At 25.5% G+C, this 27200-nt stretch overlaps 1 protein-coding gene across 2 annotated transcripts in view; it reads left to right on the top strand.

Annotated features, from left to right (window-relative positions):
* The first annotated feature begins 2607 nt into the window (after nucleotides 1–2607).
* LOC129962036 (SEC14-like protein 2) overlaps nucleotides 2608–27200 on the top strand; it is a 38473-nt gene continuing 13880 nt past the window's right edge. For both annotated transcript variants that reach the window (XM_056075720.1, XM_056075721.1), the window contains exons 1-13: nucleotides 2608–2868; nucleotides 4212–4277; nucleotides 8595–8670; nucleotides 9323–9366; nucleotides 10307–10369; nucleotides 13124–13214; nucleotides 15641–15735; nucleotides 18002–18080; nucleotides 19864–19944; nucleotides 22080–22166; nucleotides 23032–23138; nucleotides 25013–25316; nucleotides 26826–26960. In XM_056075720.1, coding sequence (XP_055931695.1) covers nucleotides 4227–4277; nucleotides 8595–8670; nucleotides 9323–9366; nucleotides 10307–10369; nucleotides 13124–13214; nucleotides 15641–15735; nucleotides 18002–18080; nucleotides 19864–19944; nucleotides 22080–22166; nucleotides 23032–23138; nucleotides 25013–25316; nucleotides 26826–26914 — 1167 coding nt within the window. In that variant the 5' untranslated portion in view covers nucleotides 2608–2868; nucleotides 4212–4226 and the 3' untranslated portion in view covers nucleotides 26915–26960. The remainder of the gene's footprint in view (nucleotides 2869–4211; nucleotides 4278–8594; nucleotides 8671–9322; nucleotides 9367–10306; nucleotides 10370–13123; nucleotides 13215–15640; nucleotides 15736–18001; nucleotides 18081–19863; nucleotides 19945–22079; nucleotides 22167–23031; nucleotides 23139–25012; nucleotides 25317–26825; nucleotides 26961–27200) is intronic.

The raw sequence follows: 27200 nt of genomic DNA on the forward strand, positions 1-27200 counted from the left end.
TTCACGTATTTACAAAAGAGTGAATTTATTAGGTTTTGAAAATCAGAGTTAAAGCTAAGCTCATAAGCAAAGGGGAAAAAATTTTTTTTATACCATTTAAAAGCAAGATTTTAAATATAATTTTTCTTAACAATGGCCAAAAAATTATAGGTCAATGCTTTGCCTTTTCTTTATAAAATATACAAAACTCCAAAACATTTGCATTTGTTATTAATAACTTTTTTTGAAAATTTACATTATTCAATTACTTTCTCTGATAGTTCTTGCATTGAGTCAAATTATTTCTAATCATTTATTTATTTATATATTTTTGGAATGGGACAAACATAATGAAATCCCTTATTATTATTAGTCAAAATAAAAATTATTTGAGTATTTCTTAAATAAAATATTATATTGAAGTGCAAATAGGAAAAAGAAACCTGAAATTCTTATTTTATATCCGAAATCGAAATGAATTCACGCTTATTGTTTAGAGATAATCAAACCTACAATTGAAATCAAAACTGTGAAATATGTAAAACAGTCAATGAAAATCACAATAATTCTATCATTGTTAAATATTGTTTGTTTTTTTGTCTTTGCTACTCAATTTTTAAGTTTTGGCTTCATATTATAAGTTTAAATATCTATCAAACGTCTTCATCTCATTAGAATAGTTTTTCTCTCCTATTAGTTGACTCATGCATTGTTTAAAAATATTTTTCATAAGAAGACAGATTAAGAGATCTGAAGTCATATTGCATCACGGAATATTAATACAGAATATATGAATATAGTTTATAAAATATTAGATACATATATGAAAAATATAATAAAATTCGGATCTATAAGGTTTCTTTTTTATTGTATTTCCACTTTTTAGTTCTTAATATTCCATTCTTTATCATAAAAAAATATAAATCTGACTATGATTTTAATTCCCTACCCGTTTTTCAGGATTATATTACTTTTAAAATTTACCCCCCCCCCGGGGGTCGCCTCTAAATGAGGATAAGAAGCTTCCAGCATGGTGGTTGGTTCTCTCCATCCTGGAGGTTACACGAAAAGGTGAGTGTCCAGCTCATCCCTTCTAAGACTGGACGTACTTCCTTAGGGAAGGGTTGTACCATGACCGGTGATAGCCCTTAAGACTCAACCACAGTTCCCTCTAGTGTTGCTATAGCGGCGGTCCGGTCATTCATTAATTATTTATCTGTTTACTTCACCAAGTCAAGTCATATCAACGAGAGTCAGTGATATGACTTACTTTTAAAATTTGTTCTGATTTAGAATTACTATTAGAATAAACTAATAAATAGTATTAGATTAAACTATGATAAAATATTTATTATCCAGAATTCCAAAATAAAATTTATCCTTCCCATATAATTCTTAAGATTTAATACATCAATTTTATATTTTTATATTCTAATTAACATTTAAAATATATTTGTCTTTTAACTTTAAATTTTTGTCGTTTCTTTAAAATCTAATATCTAATAACACATTCATTAATGGTTTTAAGACTAACCCTACCTAACTACTAACGAATTGATAGATCTATAATGCTAATGTTATGCTATAATATTTAATTCAAATAATACAGTTTATAATTATATATTAATTATACATCAATTAATATTACTTCAATCATTAATTTTCTAGTTTTATTTTTAAAATTAATTTTTAAATCTGATTTCTCTATTATATGAAAGCTTTCTAGTGATCTTTTAATAATTAATGAACACTTACATTCTAATTTTTCTTTCATTTTATAGAAATTGTCATGTGTATTGTTTTAAACAAAAAGTGATGAATAGAAATAGGAACTAGTTTTTCTCTGATAATGAAGCAGAAGTAATCATATTTAACTAATTCTCATCTTTTCATTTCCAACAAACTTCTGAAAAAAAAGATAACTAAAAGATGGCTCTCAGGAAATCAATAATTTGATAAAGAAAACCATGATTAATTAGATAACGTATCCGGAAAATAAAAAAAAATTCTTGTAAAATTATTAGTAATGAAAGTGATGAATGGTTTAGCATTTTTGTTACATTTTTGTGATTGCATAACAAACATTATAATACAGATACAGATTTATAAGCATTATATAATACAGATAGTTGCCTACATTATGAAATTTTGAAAATCAGTATTTCAGTGTTCCGATGATTTGATTATTAGAACCTGATTTATTTGTAAAAAAAGTGCAAAAAAAAAAAAAGGAAAAGTTTTCCATAAAAAATTTAAATTTCATTTCAAAATATCTATACAAATATGCTTAAAAAGCCCAAATATAAAAACTTATATTAAAAATTTAACTTCGCCTTTTTAAAATCATATCTGAAAACAAATATTTCTTTAAAATAGTTTAAAACGTTATTTTCTTATTTTCATTTTATATAAAATAGGTAAAGTTAAATAATTACTTTTCGGCATTGTTTATAAAAAAGGAAGAAGTGAAATCCAATGTCCAAAAACCTTACCCAAGAAAACGTTTTCATTTTTGACTTTTATTTCGATCATTTTATCAAAATTTTATTTTGTTGATTATTTCACAATACAACTGAAGATAACACATTTGTCACAAAAGATAAAATTCTTTTTAAAGTAATACTTGGTTGTGGTAGTAATTGTGGTTTTATGCCGGTAAATATTGTGATCTGTAAAAATGATTCACATAAATTAGAAGGAATTATTTCCTGAAAGAACTACGTAGAGTTGGAAGAAAGTTCTACGTTGTAGCCATCTTTAGTCCATAATTGATCAGAAAGGAGACAAGGAAAGGGAAATTCGCTTGACTTTTGATTATATCTTGATTATAGCGTAAGATTGATTATATCTCTTTTCCTGATTATTTCGCATTTGTTGTAGACATTGAAGGTGAGTGTATTTTCTATTTATTTGGGACGTATATTTTTAATATTTAAATTAAACTTTTCTGGAATTATATTCATTTAATTTTTCTCTTAATTATATGCATGTGCAAGAATGATAGGAAACTATTGCACGAAGGATTTTAAAAAATACACTATGTTAATGTTATATAAATGTTAAATGTCTCATACACTGATATTCAGTTCATATCATGTCCAAAGACATATTTGATATCTTATCCACAGACTTCGATGCACAGCCTACATCAATGACAAATTAATAGATTGGATGTAGGTTTATGAAGCTTGATATAGACAAAACTAAATTTGTTTATACTGCTCCAAGCATATGGCTGCAATTAATGCTGATGAATTAGAAAGGTACAGAAAATTTGGTAAATGTATTTGACATAAAGAAATATAACCAGTGATAAATTCCGCTATAACAAAGAAGGTTTATATGAAAAATAAAGAAATCCAGCTTAGAATAATGCTAAATGCATGGCAATAGAAATAGAAAAAAAAGGATAATTATGATATGTATTTAAGAAATTAAGTGTTAATCAGAAGACTAGTATTAAGTGTTAAGCAGATTAACTAGTAAGAATAATAATAATAAAGGAAACACTGAAATATCTTGAAGTAGGCTTATTCATAAGGGTTAGATAATATATTATATTAAATATACTAAGACTAAACCTTTAAAAAATTTAATACATGTCATTTTTCTATGTACTGCTATGAAGCATGTATGTATGCTTTTGATAAGAAGCGACAAAATTAAGAAGGAAGGAAATTGAAAAATTACTTATAATTATAAATTTATTAAATTTCGTTAAAGTTGGAGTGTTTCATCAATAGAACCATGAAAAAGAAAAAGACAAGTCAATCATGGGAGTTACATTATTGCAAATAATTCTGATAAAGACTTCTCGAAGATAGCGCTTTGGTGGCAATAAAATGCAATATTATTTAAGAAGGCAGAACACGTAATAAGCAAATATTTTTTTAAAGTATCCTCTAAACAAACTGGTCGACTAGTGTCGTCACTAAAATTTACTAAAGTATTAGTAAATTTTAATGTAAAATGTACTAAAGCATTTGTATTTTCCATATAAAATAAAAATAATAAAAAAGGCACTTGTAATTTACATCTTTTTCAATTATAATTGTATAATTTGTCCTTTCTTTCTTCAAATTTAAAAATTGATTTGGGTTTTTTAAGAAACATTTCGCGCTTTTTTTTTTAAATGAGTTATTTATGTTTATAATGATATTACCACTTTATTAACTTTATGTTTAATATTTATCTTAGGTACTTTCTTTTATTGTAATTTAATATTGTTTTAGGAATATTGAGAAAAGATGACATTTGGAATTAATCTTACAGAAGAAGAAAAGACTGCCATTGAAGAGGTAACATTTTAGGAATGTATCATTTTTAAATTTATTTTCAAAACTAAGTGTTTACACGAAGTCAAAATAAAGACTTATCATTGTTCCTTTTCATTTTATTTTCTAACACAGGCATATTTATAAAAACATTAATATGATGTTTGCATTTTACATAATTGAAACAGAACCCTGATTAAATCTGGATGTCTTTTAAATGACTTATTATATTTGTCATCCCAGCTTCAGAAACGTTTTTTTTTTTTTTTTTTTTTTTTTTTTTTTTTTTTTAATTTTGAACCGAGTATTCTGCTTATATGAAAAAATCAAAAAACATTTTAAGTAAAAAAGATATAAGGGCTATTACAACAAATATAAATACTGTAAAGTCGTTTTCAATTTGGTTTTTACAAATATCTCTTTATGATAACATATAAAATTGCTACATAATAAAAATGCAAAATAATAATTGAAAATAATAATTCTCTTTTTGAAATAACAATTCAAAAAGAGGATTAACAAAGTTTTCGAAAAAATTAGCAACACTCGCATTACAATCACTTTTTATCGGTTGATGTGGAATCTCAAAATTTTCAGGTTTATCACCGATAGATTCTGCAAAGCCGCCAGGATCATTCTAATCAAGTTACACTGAGAATCTTATATTTTTTATTATACTTCAGAAATCTGCCATTCCACTGAAGAAGTTAGTTTTACTTATTCAGATTCTTAGTACAAATCCCTATAACTCCGTCAAATATCGCTTGTTATTCTAAGTTCTTAATTGATTTTTTTTCTTATGCATTTGATTTCACTTTCATTTTATAGGTGTTATTTTGAATCACCCTGTATATAATGTTTAAAAAAAGTTTTAAATCCTTAAACGGGGTTTGTTTTTAATAAAAATTTCGAGATAACAATTTCTTGATTTTTGATTTCGCAATAACAATCTCTCAATCTGCTGAATATCTTACCTCTATTTTGCTTTTAGAAAATATATTTAAGATATCCGAACACAATCGGAGCATTTTTTTATAAAGACGTTGTGTAAACATATTTTAACCGTATTTATGAGTATAAGACTATTCAAAATTATTAATAGGATGTCAATATTTGAAATAAACAATTGTTTTTTGTTTTGAAAAATGGCCTTTAATTTAAGCAAATTCTTATAAAACTTCAAACTGGCTATAACAAAAAAAAAAATATTACTCACATCCGAGCAAAACTTATACCAAAATAAACTACACAGTTTTCTTTAGAGAAAGAACTACAATTGTATGGTTATAATAATAAATAAAAATTTGAACCAGCAGAGGATTTATCATGAAATTTTTAGTAAATATATGACGCTATTATTCAAACAATTACCTGTAAATTAATATATATATATATATATTAATATATATATATAATATATATATATATATATATATATATATATATATATATATATATATATATATATATATATATATATATATATATATATATATATATATATATATATATATATATATATATTCACTCATTTTAAATTATTTTAGTTCCTTCCCTAGAAAATAGTATAAAGACAAAGTCCACCAGATTTCATAGTATATAATAATTATATTTAGAGTTATTTTATTTGAAGTGAACAAAAAATAAGTAAAAATCCATTTTGAGAAAAATGAATTTAAAGTACACAGAAACATGTTTTAATAATAAATTATGTGGGTACATTCTTAAAATTCTCCACATTTATAGAGTATACCTTCTTCCTCCTCAGCATTTAATAGTTTTCCCTTTTTTAATCATTTTTTTCTGGCAATTTTTGCATTTGGCAGTGAATGCCTTCTAGATTCCCTTATTCTGTCTTTGTTGAGCTCAGCAAATACTTTACCTGCATTTGCACTGGGATACATTCCAGTAACCTTAAGGATATTCAGTAATCATATAAAACCTTCGTTAAAATGTATTACATATATAAATGTTCCTAATCTGAGTGTTTGCAGCTCAACAAAGTCATCTTTAGGTACAAATTTCCGAGAAACACTGTTAAAACTCTCTGGAATTTTACCGAGCAAAAAATGTTACGAATTTAAAACTAAATTTGTGTTCATACAAATTTTTAACCTGTTTTTGTACCTTTAAATCGGTATTTCCGTTTGTTTAAACATCCACTTCCGGTTCATTAATAATTACGAAAATATTAATATCCTGACGTCTAATTAACGTAGAGATAAAAGTAAAGCTGTTTTGGATAGCTTAAAGACTGGTCTATCCAATATTTTTTTAATGTCCTTTTCAGCGAAAATCGACCTTTTCAACGTGTTGGGATACTTAAAGAACAAACCTAGTGTGAATAATTAGATGCATTCACTGCTTGACACTGGAAATTCTAAATATTTCTTTTGGTTTCTAGACATTACTTATTATTAACTAATAAAATAAACATAGTGATTTTACTTTCAATTGTAGGTGCATTTAAATGAAATTCTCTTGTACAAATAAAACTAAAACCGCATTTATCTGAATTAAATGATGGTGAATTTGTATGATCTTTGCATTGAAAATATCAAAATACCCCCTTCCCCCAAAAAATAAGTGTAAAGTCAATCTATTGAGAAACATTAATTTCAACAATCACCTTTTGTAACCATTTAAACTATTGGAAACACCTCAAAAGTTGGATGAAAAAAATTTTGTTTATAAATGTATAATCAAGTTTTTATAATAATTATAATTTATAAAAATTTCTAAGCTATCGTATTCGCGAAAAAATCTTTTCGCAAACGAGATAGCTATCTTATCTAGGTCAAGTTCTGTTACATAAACTCTGATAAACAATAAATTATCTATTGCATCTCGATACAAAGTCAATGACTTTCATGAAACTATTAGAGAAAACAAAACATAATATATTGTAATGGAGCATTTTGTTGTTTGTAAAATCTATCATTGAATTCAAGCAATCTTATTTGTAAGTTGAGGAATTTAGGCTCTTTATACAATGTGAAATCTGAACAACGGTAAATATTTGCTGATAACAACTATAATAAGATTTTATAGATTTGTTTGTATATGTAGAGAATATATCAGCACATGCACGAGATCTTTGTAACTCCATACATTCTCTTTTGTTTGGAAATTCTAGGAATTTATAAACTTTTACAACTTCTAATTTCAGTTTCTACATAGGGAAGCTAGTAAAAGGAGATCAGAACAACAGAAACGAATAAAACGAGAGAAACTTACCTGCTTGTCTAGCATTTATGCTTTAATATTATGCTTCTGAAAGCCCACGAACGTGAGTTGCAGAGACTCAGAGTTTTGCAAGCGTTCCTGCTAAGAGTAAAGGTGTCGACAGTTCAGATTCTACTGCTATTAATGAAATATTGGAATATGATGATGATAAAAGAGCAGAAATAAGAAGCAGATTATGGAAAATTTTGAATACCACAACAAATCAAATTGAATGTTCTTTTCTTATAAAAAGTATCGCACATCATTACATAGTATACATTCTTTTGTAATATGTAAAATCCCTCTGGAAATATATTTTAAAATTAATGAAATTATGAGTGAGGAATGAAAAAATCAACTAATTGACACGTATATAATAATTAAAAATATAACTTATGAATTTTGAGTGTTGAATGTATAAGTTAATTTTTCCAAAAATACGCAAATCTGAATTGTACGTAAAACTCGGATTTTATCATGAACTAAACATATTTATGTCGAAAAAAATTTACTAACCATAATAATAATAAATTATGTGTGATTGAAACATCTAAAATATAAATATATGCAGAAAACGTATAGAAAAATGAGAGTACGTTCAATTTCGTTTTTCTTATTAAAAATCCCCTTTTTTTTGTCTTAAAACATATTTGTAACAAAAAATATTCATATGCTACATTCCATGTTTTATTTTTGCACAAACAGTGAATAAAACAAGAAGTAGGTATTCTACAATTTGTGATTAAAATGATCTAGTGTGTGTGCTGAAAGGATAAATCTTCAAAGACAAAGAAAAATATTAATTTCCTTTAATTATCAACATTTATAATGTGTGATAGAAGTAATGTAACTATCATTCATAGGGCTATACAAATAAAAAAAATGGTATTTCCTTGTTCCATAATCCCAGAGGACATTTTCTAACAATGTCCTGAAATGTTATATGGAATAAGGTTAATTTTTTTAAATGTTCAAAAACCTTACAGTTTTTCAATTATAAATACCATTGCAGTTAGTGAGAAAAGTTTCCATAACTCATTATAAAAAATATTGCAAATATCGGAATAAATTTAAAATAATTTTTGCCTGTACCTGAAGCTTACTTTTTTCTTTCAGTTGAAAAGAAGAACAATAAATGATATTACTCCAAAGATGCGTCAAGATGAGACTTTATATTACAGATTTCTTAAAGGTATCTACTTTTTTTAATAAATAAGATATTTTTTGAAATTCAGTTTACTTTAAATAGTATAATCTGAAATTAATTTAAAAAATTCCAAAATTTTATTTATTCAAAAAATATTATAATATTATCATTCAATATTTAATTATTAACAAATCATGAATTTTAAAAATATCTCTTCAAACCAAATAGAATGAAAAAATTTCTCTTTTTTTGTGAAATAATTACTGAAGTTTGTAAAAATTGTGAGCTTAAATGGTAATTATTGTGGTAAAAGAGAGGTTTAATAACTCACATTTTGGTATAAATCTATCATCAAAAATAACATTCCAAAAATATCGAAATAATTTCTTCAAAATAATTCCATTAAATTACAAATTATTGTTTAATTCATTTTATGTTCTCCAGCGTACGTTTATATCTTTATTTTTACATTTTATCTCAATTATCTTCTTCACAGAATATATATATTCATTTTTATCAATAAATAAAGAAATAAAATACAACAAAAAACTACCCACATTCGTTATTTTTCCTTGCATCATTCATGACAGATTATTATTTTTTAACAGGTATTTTTTTAATTTTTTTTAATGAACACCAAAAGTAAAAGAGTTATATTACTTTTCAATGTATTTTAAAGAAGTGCTTTCTTTTAAAGCTCGTGACTTCAATTTACAGAAGAGTGAAGACATGTTAAGGAAAGTGAGTTGCTAATTTTTCATTTGTCATATATACTTCTTACTTATTCCTCAATTTCTTCAAACAAATATTTCAATTTTCGTTAATAATTGATTTTTCGCATATTTTATCCATGAGTACTTAAAATTCTTCCTTTATTCACGCCACTACCATTAGTTCCTGATTTTTATCCAAATTAAAAGTATCTATTTCAGATTCACATTTTCAAGACATGATATTTGCTGCACATACTAATGGATGGACTGTTTAAATGTGGAATCTTTGCTGTCTATACTCATTTTTGTTAATGAATTTAAAGTTTTTCTAAGATAAAGCAAACAAGTCTATTTTCTTATGAAATGGCTTTAAGAATTTGTATACGTTATTAGCTTTTTTTTCATGTTTTTGAATGAAAAATATTTATTTTTTTAAACTATTAGGATTTATTTATGTACAGACTAAATTAGATCTTCTTAAAACTATTTTGCTTTTATGGAAGACTTTTATTTTCTCACACTGGTATTTAAAATTTCTAAATAAGCACCAATCTTGCAAAAAAGAATTATATATATTTTTCAACTGCTATGTAAATTTAGCTGTAAAAAAATAATAAGTACTAATAGTTCAGGATGAAATTTATGTTCATTGTTAAATAGAAATTTCATAAGGATATTTATATTATTTAATGATAACTGAAATTTAATATTTGATAATATTATTTAGAACTTTTTTCAATTAAAACTTAAATTGAGGTTCTTCTTTCATAAGCATTTTGATTATAAATATGATCATTGAGAAATTTGGAATTTCGCATATAAGTAATCTAGTTATAATTGTGTATGATTTTTTTTTGTTCTTTCCGGCCTTTTTTTGTAATATCAAAATAATATTTTCTAGAAATGTATTAAACAATTATTAAATTAAAGTTAATTTTAAAGTCTTCGATTGCTTTCTTATCTTTTAGCATATTGTTTGGAGGAAAGAATTCCAATTGGATACAATTTTGACAGATTATAAACCTCCAGAAGTAAGTTTAATACATAAGAGTACAATTATTAGTCAAGGAATTTAGCGAAGATAATTAAATATGGTACTCTTTAGAAGAGAAAATAAAATTATTTGGAGTCAGTGACTTCGAATATAGAAATTAATTTCATATTTTTTAACTGAAAATTCCCTAATTTTTTAATCTATTTTTATGCATTACATATCTGATATATACTAAGTAATTAGTTTTTGGGTTAACTATAATTTAAGTACTCTTCTATATGCAAACGAGAAATCATTGTTCCGTTGCTCAAACTCATTTAGTTTGGACTATACAATACATTTCTCTAGTATTATATCGTCCAAAAACATGATTGTTTTTATAAAAAAAATAAAAACATATAATAAATTGATATTTCGAATTTAAATTACAACTTTCCCAACGAAGATGATGTTAAGGAAACAATTTAGACACATAAAACTTAGCCTTCCTTTGTAAATCAATTTCATTGCATTGTATTTAAAGATAATCTCTCAGAGGGTATTTAAATTAATAAGATTCCAACTTTTTGTGAAACTTGAAAATGACAAAATTATCTATATTTTTAAAGCATATGAAGATATCATGAGGAAGATGAATGCAGGGAGAATGAAACTTTCTTATGTTTAAGGAAAATAAGGTTCTCATGCTAAATTCTTATTTTATATGATCAGCAAAGGATTATTTATTTACAAAATGAAATTACTCTAAAATTATTGTTTCTTTCAAAAAGTAAATGCTAACTAATTTGATTCAGATATATTAAAACTTCCAAACCGATCGTCATTCTAGAAGTCTCAATTATGTAAGATAATCTGTTGTTTCCTTGATAAAAAATGTGATTCAGTGTTTGCTAAAAATTATAATTATTTTCAAAAAGTAAATTATGGCCATTTTGGTTCAGATCTACTAAAAACCGATCGTTAATTTGGGAATATCAGCTTTGTAAGATAATCTGCTGTTTCCTTAGAGGGGAAAAATTATTCAATATTAATTGAAATTCTAAACACTGTATGAACAAACTGCACTAGAATCAAAGAATATTTCTTGAGGGAATTAAAAAATATATCTGCACTCTACTTTTTTAATAATAAAATTTAAAATTACTTCAGTACAGTACAACACATTTTATCTGAATGTTCAAATTATCTGTAGAATTTATTACTTTTAAGATTGCATGTCTTGCGAAACAATATCTTCCTTAATCATCTGCAACATGATGTAATGAAGTTGAATTTCAACTGTTCAACTATTCGTTAAATTCATATATTGTTTCAAATTTATATTCAAATTACATTATCTCTATTATTAAATTACATTTGGATTACAATAACTTTAGGCTGTAGGTCTGATGATTTCATTTAAATTGGAAAAGTCTCTTGGTAATGAAAGCTAATTTCTACAGACAAGACCAGTTTGTAGGAATCTAAAAAAAGGAACGGAACGGAATATAGTTTAAGGAAAAAAAAATTTTCAACAGCATAATGCCTCTTCTGTCATCACCTAGCTTGCAAAAAATAGAACCATTGTGATCCCACACGTTTCACTTTTTTTTTCTCGTTCCAACGTGGGTTGATTCCTTTCTCTAAAGGAATCAAACAAAATTTAAAAACAAATGAATGCCATTTCTTCCTTATCCTTGGTAATTATTAATAACCTGTACATAGATTTATTTTAATGTTGAAATGATGACTAATATTCGATAATTATTCAATTAGTTGTTCAATAACGTGAATACTGAATTATCTCAAAGCAATCTACGCTTTTCTGTTATCCTTGAACAGATAATTAAATGTGTTAGTAAGTAAGACTCTTTTTTTATGTCATTAATAAGAGAAACACTGCAATATAAATTTAAAAAAGAAATGCTTCTTTCTACTGCCTTATTCTAAGTTTCTTCAAAGCTTTCATAAATATAAGAAATAGTAAAGTTTCCCTAATCGTACATGTCAGACATCTTGCTCGATAACTGTATCCGAATCAAAATTAGAAAGCTCGTGCCAAAATTGCTCCAGCCGTGATTTTAAACGGAGAGTAAATTTAATAAATCCAAATATATATAGCATTTTCTTAAATTTCAGGTAGATCTACCAATGATTTGATTTACGATCAATTTCGTCTTCAACAGCATAATGCCTCTTCTCTCATCACCTAGCTTGTAAAAAATAGAACCATTGTGATCCCACACGTTTCACTTTTTTTTTCTCGTTCCAACGTGGGTTGATTCCTTTCTCTAAAGGAATCAAACAAAATTTAAAAACAAATGAATGCCATTTCTTCCTTATCCTTGGTAATTATTAATAACCTGTACATAGAGTTCTTTTAATGTTGAAATGATGACTAATATTCAATAATTATTCAATAACGAGAATACTGAATTATTTCAAATCAATCCAAGCTTTTTTTTGTATCCTAGAACAGATAATTAGATGTGTTAGTAAGTAAGGCTCTTTTTTATACCATTAATAAGAGAAACACTGCAACATAAATTTAAAAAAAAAGTATTGCTCCTTTTTTTCTGCCTTATTCTAGTTTTCTTCAAGGCTTTTATAAATATAAGAAAATACCAAAGTTTCCCTCCTCCTACTCGATATCTGTCTCTGAATCACAATTAGGAGGCTCGTCCCAAAATTGCTCTAGCCTTGATTCTAAATGGAGAGTAAATTTAATAAATCTAAATATATATAGCATTTTCTTAAAGTTCAGGTAGATCTACCAATGATTTGATTTACGATCAATTTCGTATTTTCATAGGTACTGGTGAAATATCTTCCAGTATCCTTGGTTGGATATGATAAAGAAGGCTCCCCAATAATTTACACTGATATGGCTGGTGATCCAAAAGGTATTTTATGCCTATTTTTATCATTTTTATATTCTTGAGAATGTTGCTAAATTCAATAATTTTGATTCAAAATCTGAAAATTCTGCAAAAACAAGTTAAAACCTACTTGGGAATTATTAGCTTTTATTACCATGGTTCTATCCCTATCTCGTTGACAAAAGCTGAGATAAAATTTTAAATTTAACTCGTACTGCAAAAACCTAGAAAAGTATAATTTACCGCATGTGTCCTTAAGAAATGAATTAAATATGAAGCTTGATATTTTCTTTAAAAGTAAAGGAAAGAAAAAGTCTTCTGTGATCTTTTGAATTATCTACATTATTAATTCAATAATTCAGTTTCATTTAAGACAAACATGGGTTAATATATGCAGGATATCTACTCTAATAAGATACAAACAGTTAATTTCTAAACTATTAGCAACAACCATATACATCTTATCAAGAGTGGTCAAAATTAAGTAAATAATTCTATATTTTGTAGTTTCAATCTATATATATTTTGCATAAATTACAAATTTTAAATTTGTATACGGATCTTCTATTCTGTGAGTTATATTTAATAAAATATTCTCGTTACACTAGTATTTTAAATAAAAAAGTTTCACTTTGTCAATTTAAAAGCTGATAGAGTTTTGAAAATTTAGAATATTGCAATTTTATATAAAAAAATGCTCAATTTTAGACCTTTTTGTCGAATATATTAAAGAAAATGCCAATCAGTGCTCTAAGTTTCCGAATGGCTGATTAGACTAAAATTATTAAACTTTTAATTGTCCTAAAATAACGATATTCAAAGTATTATAACTGAGTCAGAGGATTGAAACATTAGATCTTCAATATTATTTTACTGAATATGATTCATAGGAAGAGGAACTATATAAAATATATGCGTCATAATTGTTTTCTGAAGTATATTTATTTATTTAAATGAAATAAAATATTACTTACCTTATTTAAATATCCTTGAAAGTGAAATTGAAAACCTTAATTTATGATGAATCAGCGCAATTATTATTGGATATTTCTGTGAGAAAATGCATAAATTATTTGTAAAATATTCTATAGTACACATAAAATATTTGATTTTCTGTGGTCATATTTTTTTCAAAAAAAAATATGTTTAATTTTAGCAAACACGTTTTGTATTCATTATATTTTAACCACTTCCGTCTCAATTTCAATTTACGAAAGCTGAAAGAAAATTAGATTAGAGATATACATATTATGATGAACAGAATTATTGTTGGACTTCTTTAACAGTAGTAGTTTTATGAGTATCAATTTGTAGCTTAAACATATTTTGATGAATAAGGTTTGAGAAACAAACCAAGTTGCATTAAATATTTAATTGAAATTTTGGGCAGGAATTTGCCCTGGGGAATCAGCTGATCGCTGGAGGTTATTAGTTGTTAATAAACTTGTCTGTTAAATTAGAATTAAAATTTTGTGAACACATTTCTTAATTTAGACATGTAGAAAACAATATAATTTCTGTAACTACAAACGGCACAAACAGCGATCAAAGATTAGCAAAACTATCATTTGAGTTTATAAAAACGTTTTTCTTTATATTTTCAATATTTTTCCCAGTGCAAAGGAAATTTTCATGCTGTAAAATATTAAAAATTGTCCTTTATTATAAAGGCTTTAATTTCTCCCCTAAAACTAGCTGTCTTTAAGGTGATTGAATAGATTTCAATCAGAAGTGAATATAAGAAATTTAAATAATCTCTCACAACTTACGTTTTTCACATAAGAAATCAGCACTGACAGTTAGTTGAAAAGTATGTTAAAATACTTTGAAATTAGTAGCTTCTCCTGATGATATACAAAAAAATATAATTTTTTCATAATTTTTATTGTTTTATAATTGCTTTATAACCTCTTGATTTGTTTCTCTAGTTTTTGAATTTATTTAAATGTAAGCATAAATTGAAATAAATCGATTGAAAGCCTTAGAACTTTAGATGTTTATTCACTATTTAAATAGAATTTCAGGAAAATGAGCTAATTGTTAGAAATATTAAATAGAGTTTTCTATGTGAAGGAAACATTAGTCATATTGGTTCTGCAGAAAACATTTCTTTGTTATGATTTTATATTTATTTAAATGTATGCGTAATATAGAATATTGACTCATACATTTCAATCATAAATTATATAAATTATTAGTTCTCTGATTTTATATTAAAGGTTGAGTTTTGATAAAAGTAAATTCAAATTTTAATCTGAAATAATTAAAAATTAATATTGAAATAAATGAATGAAAAGACACATAAATGTAAAATTGAAAATGCAGACACTGTGCTTTCAAACCCTTATTTACAATTAATCACATTTTAATTTGAAAAAAAAATCAAAGAGTAAGAATGCAAATCCAAATGCCTCTTGAATATGAAAAATTTTCTGTAAAAATTTTTACAGGTCTTATAGGCTCTGCAAAGAAGACAGACCTTATAAAATGTGTCGTCAGAATATACGAAAAAGCTGTTGAAAGTATGAGGAAACAAAGTGTGAAAGTATATAATCTTTTACTTGTATTTATTCTGTCAGAAAAATTATAAATTTTTTTTAACTGTAAAAAAGGAGATAGTATATGTGTTTGCTGGCTTGATGATTTAAATTCAACCTATTAAAGTTTGTACATTGAAATGGAAAACAATATAATCTGTAATAATCAGAAAAAGAGAGTCTGAATAGCATTGAGCTGGTGACAAAAGGGAATTTTTCTCCAAATGTATTCATCAAATGTGATCAAAAAATTTCGAAAGCGTATTTCTAGTCTTTGATGGAATTTCATTAACAAGTGTGGTCTCGAAAAACTCTAGAAGATTTTCTTTTTTTGATATATGAATAAATAAAGTATGCTTCTATTTAAAAGACATCTGTATTTTAAGGGGGGAAAATCATATTTTTGAATTTATTTTAATTTCGAATTCAGTATATCCTAATTTCTTCAAATCAAATTTTTTAACCCTCCAGCTGCTTATACCGCGATTTCCTGTGTTGGCAATCAGTCCATTTTCTATTGCATCTCGTTTTTTTAGCAGTTTAGAGTGTTTATTTTTATGATCAAAAATTTTTATTTTATCAAACAGGGTGTCCTACAAATTATGCAGCCTCGAATATTTACGGATGCGTATAGAGCACGTCAAGACGAGTATTCTGATGTATAAGATGTGGGGTTCCCGAATATAGCGTCTTAGTTTAATTCCATGAAGAACGTTAATTACGAATCCGAAAATTTGTATTCCAAATTACGATGCATAAGACGATTTCACAATATGGACGCTTCCCTAAATGACTATGAAAATTTGTGTCAACCAATGAGAAAAAAAGAGCGTCTGCAAGTGAATATCAGAATAATCACAGTTTGGTGTGCGTTTTCTGCTGAACACATCACTGAGGCAATTTTTTTTATATCATCGGTTAAGCTTATATCATCATATAAATATCATCGGTTAAGCTTATTTTGATGTGTTGAATGTGTCATTCCATTCTAACACGGCACAGACAAGACAAGTGATTATTGGGTTATGGAGGATGGTGCTAGACCTCCCCGCACTCATCGAAATTTCGAAATCTTAGAGGGACATTTTCATGATAGACTGTTCGAATTATATTCCATTACAAAAACAAGCAATGTTACAGAGTGACCACTTTACTCCCCGGACCTTAACATGTACAGCTTTTTTTATGGAGACGTCTGAAAAACACAGTGCATCTCACACAGCCCTCAACTTTAACGACTTGAATGGAGCAATTGAAACCGAGGTCTAGGAAATTGGAACATATGTTTTGCAGAAAACAATAGTGAACTGGGATTTCAGACTTTACCATATCTTTTGTTTGAACGACCGACATTTCGAAAATCTCTTGTACTGAAAATTTTCAATAAGTATTGAGTTTCACTTAGTTTTTTTTTTTCTCTCATTTCTTGAAAATTTATAACACAAGCCTCATATCTTAATTAGACTATGATGCTATATTCGGAGATCTCACATCTCCGAATATAGCAAAATACTCTTCATGGCTTTTATCCGAAACTGTAAATATTATACCCTTCATACCTTGTAGAACACCCAGTATTGTTATACTATATATCCTATCAGTTCAATTTTTTTTGAAAAAAAGTTTGAACTTATTTGGAAACAAAGCATCTAAATACGGATTTTAAAAAATTACGCAGTCAGAGGGTTAAAAATATTTTATTTGTATTTTCTAAATGTGACTGAAAGTTATCAATTTGTAAACTTTTTCATAATATTAGTAAGCTTAATCTAGAAGGATCATCTTTACTCTAAAAATAAAAAAGAAATCTACATTAAAAATTAGAAAAATAGCTAAAATTGAATATAAGATACATTATTTTAAAGAAATACTTTATATCTTTAAAATAATGTATTATTTTTTATAGATTAAGATCGATGGAAATTAAAAGGACATATCAGTTTTATATAACGGATTTTAAAACCAAACTAAGAAATGCTTAAAATTCTGAAAAAAGGAAATTAAGTTCTTTATAATGTATAAATTATTTTACGTAGGATAATATAATTTTAGATTTTTATCATATAGAAAAACATTGAAAATAAATAAACAGTACAAATAGGAAAAAGCAGTAATTCCGAAACATTTTTTTGTCATATTTGAAAATTGATGCTTGTTTTGCTTAACATTTATTGTTTGTTAAATTTCAATAATTCCATTGGTCAAAAATTTTTCAAAGTAGTTCAAGATTTAAAATGTTTTATGAAAAATCTTTCATTTTCCTTTCCATAATAGCATGGGAAACCAGTAACATCTATGGTGCAAATATATAATTATGCAAATATGACATTCGCCAAGGCTACTAATAGAAAATGTAAGTAAAGAAGAAATTTTGTACTCGAATGAATATCTTATGATATTTTAATGATTTTTTTTTATTTTTTACTCTGCTTCTTTTTTATTAAATAAGCTAGAATTATTTTATTCAATAAACTGTGTTAAATTCATCACCTTACTTCATGCCCTTAAAAATTAGAAACTTGTAATTGGATGGCGTATGTCAATTATTTGTACATTTATAAGTTATAAAATTCATTTAATATTTTATTTAAAATTTAATCGTTAACATCTTATTACTGGATATCATTATTATTTAAATCATATTTTTTTAATTATAAGTAATGTTGAAAATGATTTAGCCTGTGTTCATTCTTTCTTGGCATTTGCCATCGTTTGCAGTATATCAGTGATTAAAAATTTTTACTTTCATTATATTCGCGGAAAGTTCTAGAACAAGTTTTTTTATGATATTAAATATAAGAATATGATATTAAATAAAGAAACATTTTTTCAGGGTAATCAAAATACTAATAATTTAAAGTTGGGCAATATTTTGAAATCAAATCAATATTATCTCTTCATATTCTTCTGTTCTAATTAAATAAACATGCTTTTCAGTTAAATACTATAGAAGGATATTTAGAATAAAAATATTCCAGATTTCAGCTTAAAATATTAGTTAGTATTGAGCCATATTTAAAAAAAGAAATAACTGTATCTTTTCTTCAACGTTTGATAAAATAAATTTAGCTGGTGGGATATATAATTAATAATTTATCATTATTCTCATTTTTTATAAGATATGTCAAGAAGAAATGCGACCATCTTTTAAAATGTAATTGGAATTTTTTTATAAGAAAATTTGAAAGCTTTCAAAGAAAGTTATATTTATGTATTTTATTGTGTTATATTTATATATTTATATTTAACTTCCCGTTTACTAGATGCTGGAAAAAGTTATTAAAGGTCTTTTAAAAATGCAAATGCTGCTTCCCGAAATAAGTTAAATCGAACAAATGCATAATTATTCTCTCTTTCAATTTAAAACTGCATTTTGCTTAACTAATTTAACTAATTAACTAATTTAACTAATTTTGATTTTAATTAATCACTCAGGTTACTAAATTAATAAAAGAAGATCAAACAAAATGCTTCTAAGCTGGAAATTAATCAGTACATTTTATAAAAGGGAAGATAATTCTGAGTTCATAAATATTTATATAGAAAGTAAATGAAAGCCGTGTGGAATTCATGATTTTAAAAAAAATATTCGAAAATTGTGCGTCTTTGAAAACTTTTTTTCTTTAAGTGAAAAAAAAAATGTTGAAAACTTTTGTCGTTAAGAAAAAAATTATGTGTCTATGAAAATTCTTTGTCGTTAAATTAAAAAAAAAATTATTTATGCAAACTTATTGTCTTTAAGCAAACGGAACTGATAAATAATTTATTCTTAATAACTGATATTTAAAAAAAAAATCGGAAAAATAGAAAATTGGATAAATAATAGAATCGAAAAAAACCGGATTTAATATCCCGACATTTTTGATTTTATTTTTGTTTCTTTATATTTTAATTAGATGCACATTTTTTTTTAAATATATATTTTGGATATGTGGAAGATTGCTACTTATAAAAATGATTAAAATTTCCTTGACAGGTCAATAAATCTGTTGCGCAAACTATATGATACAAATAATTTTCATCTGGTTTCACCATATTTGTAGTCAAATTAAACTATTTATTGCAGTGATAAATTTCTATGGAAAAAAAATACATAGAAATAATTATATGAAAAAAATGATTTTGTGATTTTCCAGCTATAGAAATGGTGAAATTGGGAATTGATATATTTCAAGATAACTATCCAGAAAGACTAAAAATCGTATTTGACATTAACAGTAAGTTATTAACTTGCTTTCATGCTTTACTGACGAAGATATATGTTGTAATGTTTTGTATTTTTAATTATTTTAATGCCGAATCATTTGAATTTTATCTTATTTTGATAATTTATATCTTTGATAACTATACTGCTGAGAATTTCAATTCAGATGCTCTCAGATTTTTGTTTCGTCTTTAATAAAATAAAAACTTCCATGTGTATATGAAATATATTTTTGAATGTGTATTCATTTGTGGTTTTCGATATAAAAATGATATAAATGGGATTTTAATTAAACATTTATTCATTTTGGAATTATGTTTTGGAATGTGTATGCTTCTCATTCTTTTTTTAACACATTCTGATTTAGTGTTACATTGTACATATGCATACTACCATTTCTAATGAAAAAATATGAATAATAAATAAAAAAAATAAGCTCCTTTACTAAATTTACAATTCTGTGTAATTAGTTAAAATCATTTTGGCATATTTAGAATTTAAGCCACTAATTAATGAACTCCAGATCTCTTTGAAGATAAAAAATTAAATGATCATAAATTACTATTCAAACTTGATTAACTCAGTGTTGAGAGAGAGTATTTTTTTTAATGTTCTCGTAGTTATAATTCAAAATATATTTTCTGGAAAAAGTTATCAACTTAATTTTCTTTATAATGTAAGGAACTGTTGTAGCATATATAAATAAGGAAAATAATGCTTTACTCTTAAAAATGTGTGCGTAATTGTCATTTATCTGAAAACTGGTTATAAATACTGAATTACAATTATTATCAAATTTACAGAAAAATAACATACCATATTTTGTGATTGGAAACAGATCTTTAAAACATTTTTTAAATTAATAATTTTGTCACATTGAGAAAAGGACAGTTAAGAGATTTTTGTAAATGAATTGGAATTTTGAATTATATTTTGTTGATCTTTCATTATCACATGTAATATCTACTTAAATTTAGTAAAGATAATCTCTTGAAATGTTTTGGGATAATGGGGATATAAAACTAATGAATTTGACAGAAAACTTACAATTAACTAGAAAAAGTCGCCATATTTCAAAGAAAATGTTAATTCAAGGAAAGGAGTTCTTTAACTTAGAGTAAAATTAATAATTTTTTGATTTAAAAAATGTATACAGAATGTATTATTAGACCTATCATCAAAGAAGTCTTATTTCCGTTAATAAGTAAAAGAAGAATTTAAATCATAAATAGTTCGCTGGAAAAAGTGGAAAATGGTTTTTCTCTCTATAGGTATATATAAAGATAAAATGTTTTGGCATTCTTAAATTTTCGATGTTTGAAAATTAATAAGCAGTTAAAGACAAGGCTCCACTTCCTTCTATTACAATAAAAGGCTAATGAAAATGTATTTAAATGCTAATAAATGCAATTGCATTTCATTTTCATACCTAAACATCATGTTCCAGAAAGAAAAATCAAGTCGCAATAAATTTCTGTATTTCTGCTCTAGTTTCTTCTAATCATGAATTACATTTGCTAAAATTTTAAGTAATTACTTCTACTATTAAGTTAAATATTTAATTTTATTTTAACTTTAAATATGAAGCAAATTTTTAGTATTTGTGACAAATATTGGACTCTATTTAAGTCAATAGTTAAAAAAATTTTAGAAATGGCAATTATATGTTCAATAATACTTCTTAGGAACACAAAAATATTCCTACTATTAATAAATGTATAGTTATGTAATATATCAATGTATATTACATATATATAGTATATACTAAATACTGTTTATATAATATATCTAAATTTCTTTCTCTAAAAGGTCTTTCATGAAGAAAGTAAATTTTACTGGAAAATATGCTACGAATTTCCTTATATAGAGATAAGAAGTACTTTATATGATTAATTGTATAAATAAGTTATTTTTATTTGTTATGAAATTTCCTTTCATTAGAATAATTTAATATTTGTTAGTTTTAATATATTTAGTTTTTACTATTTTTGTGACACTGGCATTTTAGACATCTTTTTTTCCCTTTATTAGCAAGAGTTTTTAAAAGAGCAAGTATTTGGGGATTGTGAATCATAAATGTTTTATTGATAACATGCATCTATATTAAATATAAATTTATGTATTATTTTCTCTTTCCATTACTTATAGCATCATTTTACTTCAGCCTATTCTTTCCAATCATAAAAGTAGTTATGGCACCAACAGTCTATAACAAAATTCACTTTTATGGAGCAGGTACGTAATTTATGTTTCATTTCCTTATTTCAAGATCAATTTAATTTATATTTATTTAAAATATTAAATATCGGATTTGCAGCATATTGCGCTGGAAATTTTTTAATACAAATAAGTTTTATTCATTATATATCGAAACAATATTACAGATGAAATTTTAAATAAATCTCATTATGATTATATAATGCAGGAAATTTGCATTTACTGAAATAAATGCATTCAGAGAAATAGGTTTATACATATCATTTCAGAATTAATGTATTCGAGCAGCTATTAAAATTACAAAATTCTGCTCAAAACCTGATTGTTTGGAAATTGATAGTTGATAGTTGGAATTGATAGCATTGAATTTATTGATTTGCATTTAGAATAATGTTTAACTATTTGTTTTAGTATTAAAAATAATTTAAACATTGTGGAAATTCATTCTATTTATAATATAATGATGATTCGTAAGCATACAAAAAATTATGTGGCTTTCTTTAGGAAATATAAACTTTTCGGACATATGAATTTGCTTTTATATATATATATATATATATATATATATATATGGAATAGCAAAGTTTTAAAAATCTTATTTAAATATTTAAACGCGGTTAAAAAAATGATAAAATGGAATTGAAACCGGTTTTTTTTAAAAAAAATAGTATTCATGCACGGCGATGTGTATTGTGCTCTATAATTTAATTTTTCATTTTTTGTACATTGTAATTTCAAGGCCGGTTTTAGCCCCATGATTATATTACATTAAGAAATACTCCACATTTTCTACAGTTTGTAAAACTGCCTTATGCAATTTGTGTCAATTTTAGTATATACCTTGTAAAAGTAACAATAAATGAATTTAAAATAATTTTGGCAGAAAAATGGAAGGATGATCTTCTTGAGATTATTGATGCAGATGCACTTCCTGCATTTCTTGGTGGAAATCGTACTGATCCAAATGGAGATCCGATGTGCAACAGCTTTGTGAGTATAAATAATTCGTTTAGATCTTAGAATCAAAAATAAATGCTTGCACAGTCTTTAAATTTAATTTTGAATGCATTCGAACTTTTGGAATAGAATTATTGGGTGTCATCATTAAATATTATTCATTTGCAAATTCATTAAAAATAGTTCATTTGGTAATCACATTAATTTCTTTTTTATTATAATATACTGCAACAAATTTACCAAGTGTTTACCAGATTTTTAGTAAAATCATGATGATGGTCATATTGTTTTAATAATTAAAATTATTTGCTAAATAATTCTATACTCAATGAAACAGAATTATTTCCTAAATAAATCTGTAATAAAACTGTTTCATAAAATTATTCCTAAAATAAATTTTGAATAAGAAAATAATCCTTTTTCAAAATTATTATTTCAGCTTCAAAATGAAATTCCAAATTTTTATTTTAATTTAGCCCACTCTAAATCTTCTAAAATTTAGCACTCTAAAATCTTCTCTTAATTCCTTATTCAATTCCACCTTTTTCATTTACTTAATTCAAGAAGAGTTCTAAAATTTATGAAGTCGACAAGTTTACACTCCGAGTGAAGGGATAAAAAAACTGTAAGGCCATATATATATATATATATATATATATATATATATATATATATATATTGATGACCTACTTTTGATTAACTTCCCCAATACTAATATTGTTACTAATTGCTATCCAATCCAAAAGATTTAATTCTAACAGATACAAATAAAAATCAACTTGAGGCTACCTATCTGGATTTAAAAATCGTAATTGCTAATGATAAAACAATAGTGGGTATACACGATAAAAGGGATGAATTCAACTTTAAAATAACAAAACTATGTAACTACCATTCCAATCTAAAATCGAAAATTTTTTTCAAAAATCTAATTTTCTCACAAGTTAACAGGATAAAAAGGGTTTGCAATAATAAAAATTCCTATATTGAAGCATCAAACCATCTCATTAAAAATTTAATTAAAAATGAATTTCCTAGAAATTACTGTAATGTCAATTTTTTAATTAAAGAAGGTATGGTTTGGGATTAATCCTTTGGCTTAAATAAAAATAGAACTTTCCTTGCATATTAGATCACTCAATAGATGGCGCTGGGAGCCTACAATTTTTTACCTAATTTACCGAACCGTTAGTGTTTTTAAAAAGCGAGAATCACAATCGATAGCTTAAAAATTCCTTGACTGCTGATGGTATGTTCTGGCCTTTTCGTTTTTTCCCTTTAGTGCTATTTTTTTTTGTTATTTTTGTTATTGTATTTTTACTTTGTAGTGGTTATTTTCTTCTAATTTGTTGTTTTATATTTTTCTTTCTATTAAAATGGTATATCTCTTGGGCATAATTTCAGGGGATTTTCGGGTCACGAGGAATCATTATTAGACTAATGTCTGCATTTCCTCACAGAAAAAATCCCTTTCTTTGAATCCCTTCCTGAGGGCGACCCTTGAAAAAATCTTCAGGCCGGATTCTTTTATATATATATATATATATATATATATATATATATATATATATATATATATATATATATATATATATATATATATATATATATATATATATATATATATATATATATATATATATTTGGTTCAATTTTTATTTGGTTTTTCTGATTTTCCTATTAACTTGATTTTTATACTTTTGTATATATATATATATATATATATATATATATATATATACATAAAAAATTGTATATTTATATAGTTTCCAATCTCCTACAATGATTTAACAAAGAAAACAGCATAAAATTCGAATATCCTGCTAATCTTAAAAGCTCAATAATCGTCTTTATTGAAGAAATCTACAGACTTGTTTCCAGCTCCATTTACTTGTATTGTTTTGCAGATAATTCATGCAAAAACAGTGCCTGAAAGTTACTATCTAAAAAAATCTGAGAAAATTCTGTGCCAGACTCAAGGAGTAAAGAAAATTATTTTGACTCGATTCTCGAAAGAAACCATAAATCTTGAAGTAAAGGAAGCTAATTCTTTTCTGGAATGGGAATTTGAGACAAAAAATAAAGACATTGGATTTGGTGTATATTTTAAGGAAAATGACTCTAACATTATTGAACTTATACCGAAACAAAGAATTGATACATATTACGGTCCAGAAACTGGAGTTTACAAATGTGAAAAGCCTGGCACTTGTAAGTATAGAGTTATTGATTCTCTATTACAATAATAATATTTGTTATTATATTTTATTTTTGAAAAGTGTTTCCAAGAATTAAATAGTGAATTTAAATTTGAATGAGATTGCGTATTCATTTTAAATTTTAACGTATGTAATACATTTATAAGATGTAGTAAGAAAGTTTAGTTTAGTTTAGTTATATTAACGTCCCGTTTTAAAGCAATACTTTGGCTATTTTGGGACAGACCTCGCAATTTTGAGCCACGCTCAGATGACTAGCTCGACACCTGTGCTGGCACCCCCTCTCCAAACTTCCATATCACACCAACCGGGGGATGTTTGACCTCGACGGATTTAACGTCGTACACTAGACCTGCTTACACGACGATTCGTCGGTGGAATCGGGTCTCGAACTTCAAACCTTCCGGTTCCAACATGCATTAAAAAAATAATGCATCTTATTTATTCTAATGCATCTTAGGGAAATAATACAATTTCAGACAAATTAAAATAAATATTTGGAATTATATTGTGATGAATGTCCAGGGAAAGTTTAGTGAAAAATTGTATTGGGAATTTATCATTCTTATTTAATAAAGTGCATTACAATGCATGCAAAAAAACGTTTATAACAATCAGTAGCGCTTTTCTCAAATTTAATTTGCCAGTGTGAATGGTTTACTTCAATCACTATGAATAAATTATTTGTTTTAATTTATCTGAAATTCCTTTTTATTAATTGTTCTTCTATTCTGTATCAGTATCTGATTAGTCATCCGTTTCTTAATCATAATTATTTGAAGTATTATTATGCAATATAATTATGGAATGAACCAAAATACAGAAGGAGCTATAAATTTACTTTTCGTACATATGCAAATAAAACTAATGAACGGAATGACAAAACAGACAGTGTAAGACATTGAAAATGAATTTCGCACAAAAGAAAAGAAAAAATAGTAACAAAATCCATCTATAGGAAGCAATTTGCATTTATCGGACAGAAAATTGATCAATAATTAATATAAATACACGAAAAATGGATTATACAAAACTTCAATTATATTCGAATGAGGAAAAATACACTTTCCAAAATGAAGGACATACAATATGAAATTCCCGAAATATTATCTGTAAGTAATGAGCATAGAGTGAACTTCTCCTATATAACAATTTGAATAAGACAATCCTTTATGTGTAAAATATAATTTATTAGCGACCTTATAATTATGTCTGTCGAATTCATCTCCACATGTCTTTCACAGTTTGTATATGGAATTTTGCTTTATTCTGCTGATTAATTTCAGCACCAGATGCCTCCACACATGGAAAGTTATTTTATAGCAACCTTATGAATTTGGGGGCAAAATTTATTTTTAACTTCTAATTTTTGAGTCTATGTATTTGTATTCATTAATTTTATGTATTCCATATTTAAATATATAAATAATGATAAATTTGTAAAATTTATTTATTTATATATATATATATATTTATTCTCTTTTTATGTTTGCTTTTTCAGATATTGTTGCATTTGATAACTCTTATAGCTGGCTATATCAAAAGGAAGTTTATTACAAAATTAGGATGATTGGCCCGAATTCTGTTTAACATCATTAAAACATCAATCAGGATGAATTTTGAGTGCAATAATATGGTATTGTTACATTTTTTAAAATTTTACCAACCGATAATACTCTAAATTTTTTAAGCCTTTTATTTATTTTTATTCATTTTCAAAAATAAGAATTTACAAATATATCACATCTTTAACCTGAGTATAATAAAATGTTAAGTTGAAGAGATGATTAACTAATGTGGGAAGTAAAAATAATGATTCTAAAATTTCTTGGAGACAGCTTATTTATAAGTTTTATGTAAATCGTTATTAAATACA

The sequence above is a fragment of the Argiope bruennichi genome, chromosome 2 (assembly GCF_947563725.1).
Source record: "Argiope bruennichi chromosome 2, qqArgBrue1.1, whole genome shotgun sequence".
Taxonomy (NCBI): domain Eukaryota; kingdom Metazoa; phylum Arthropoda; class Arachnida; order Araneae; family Araneidae; genus Argiope; species Argiope bruennichi.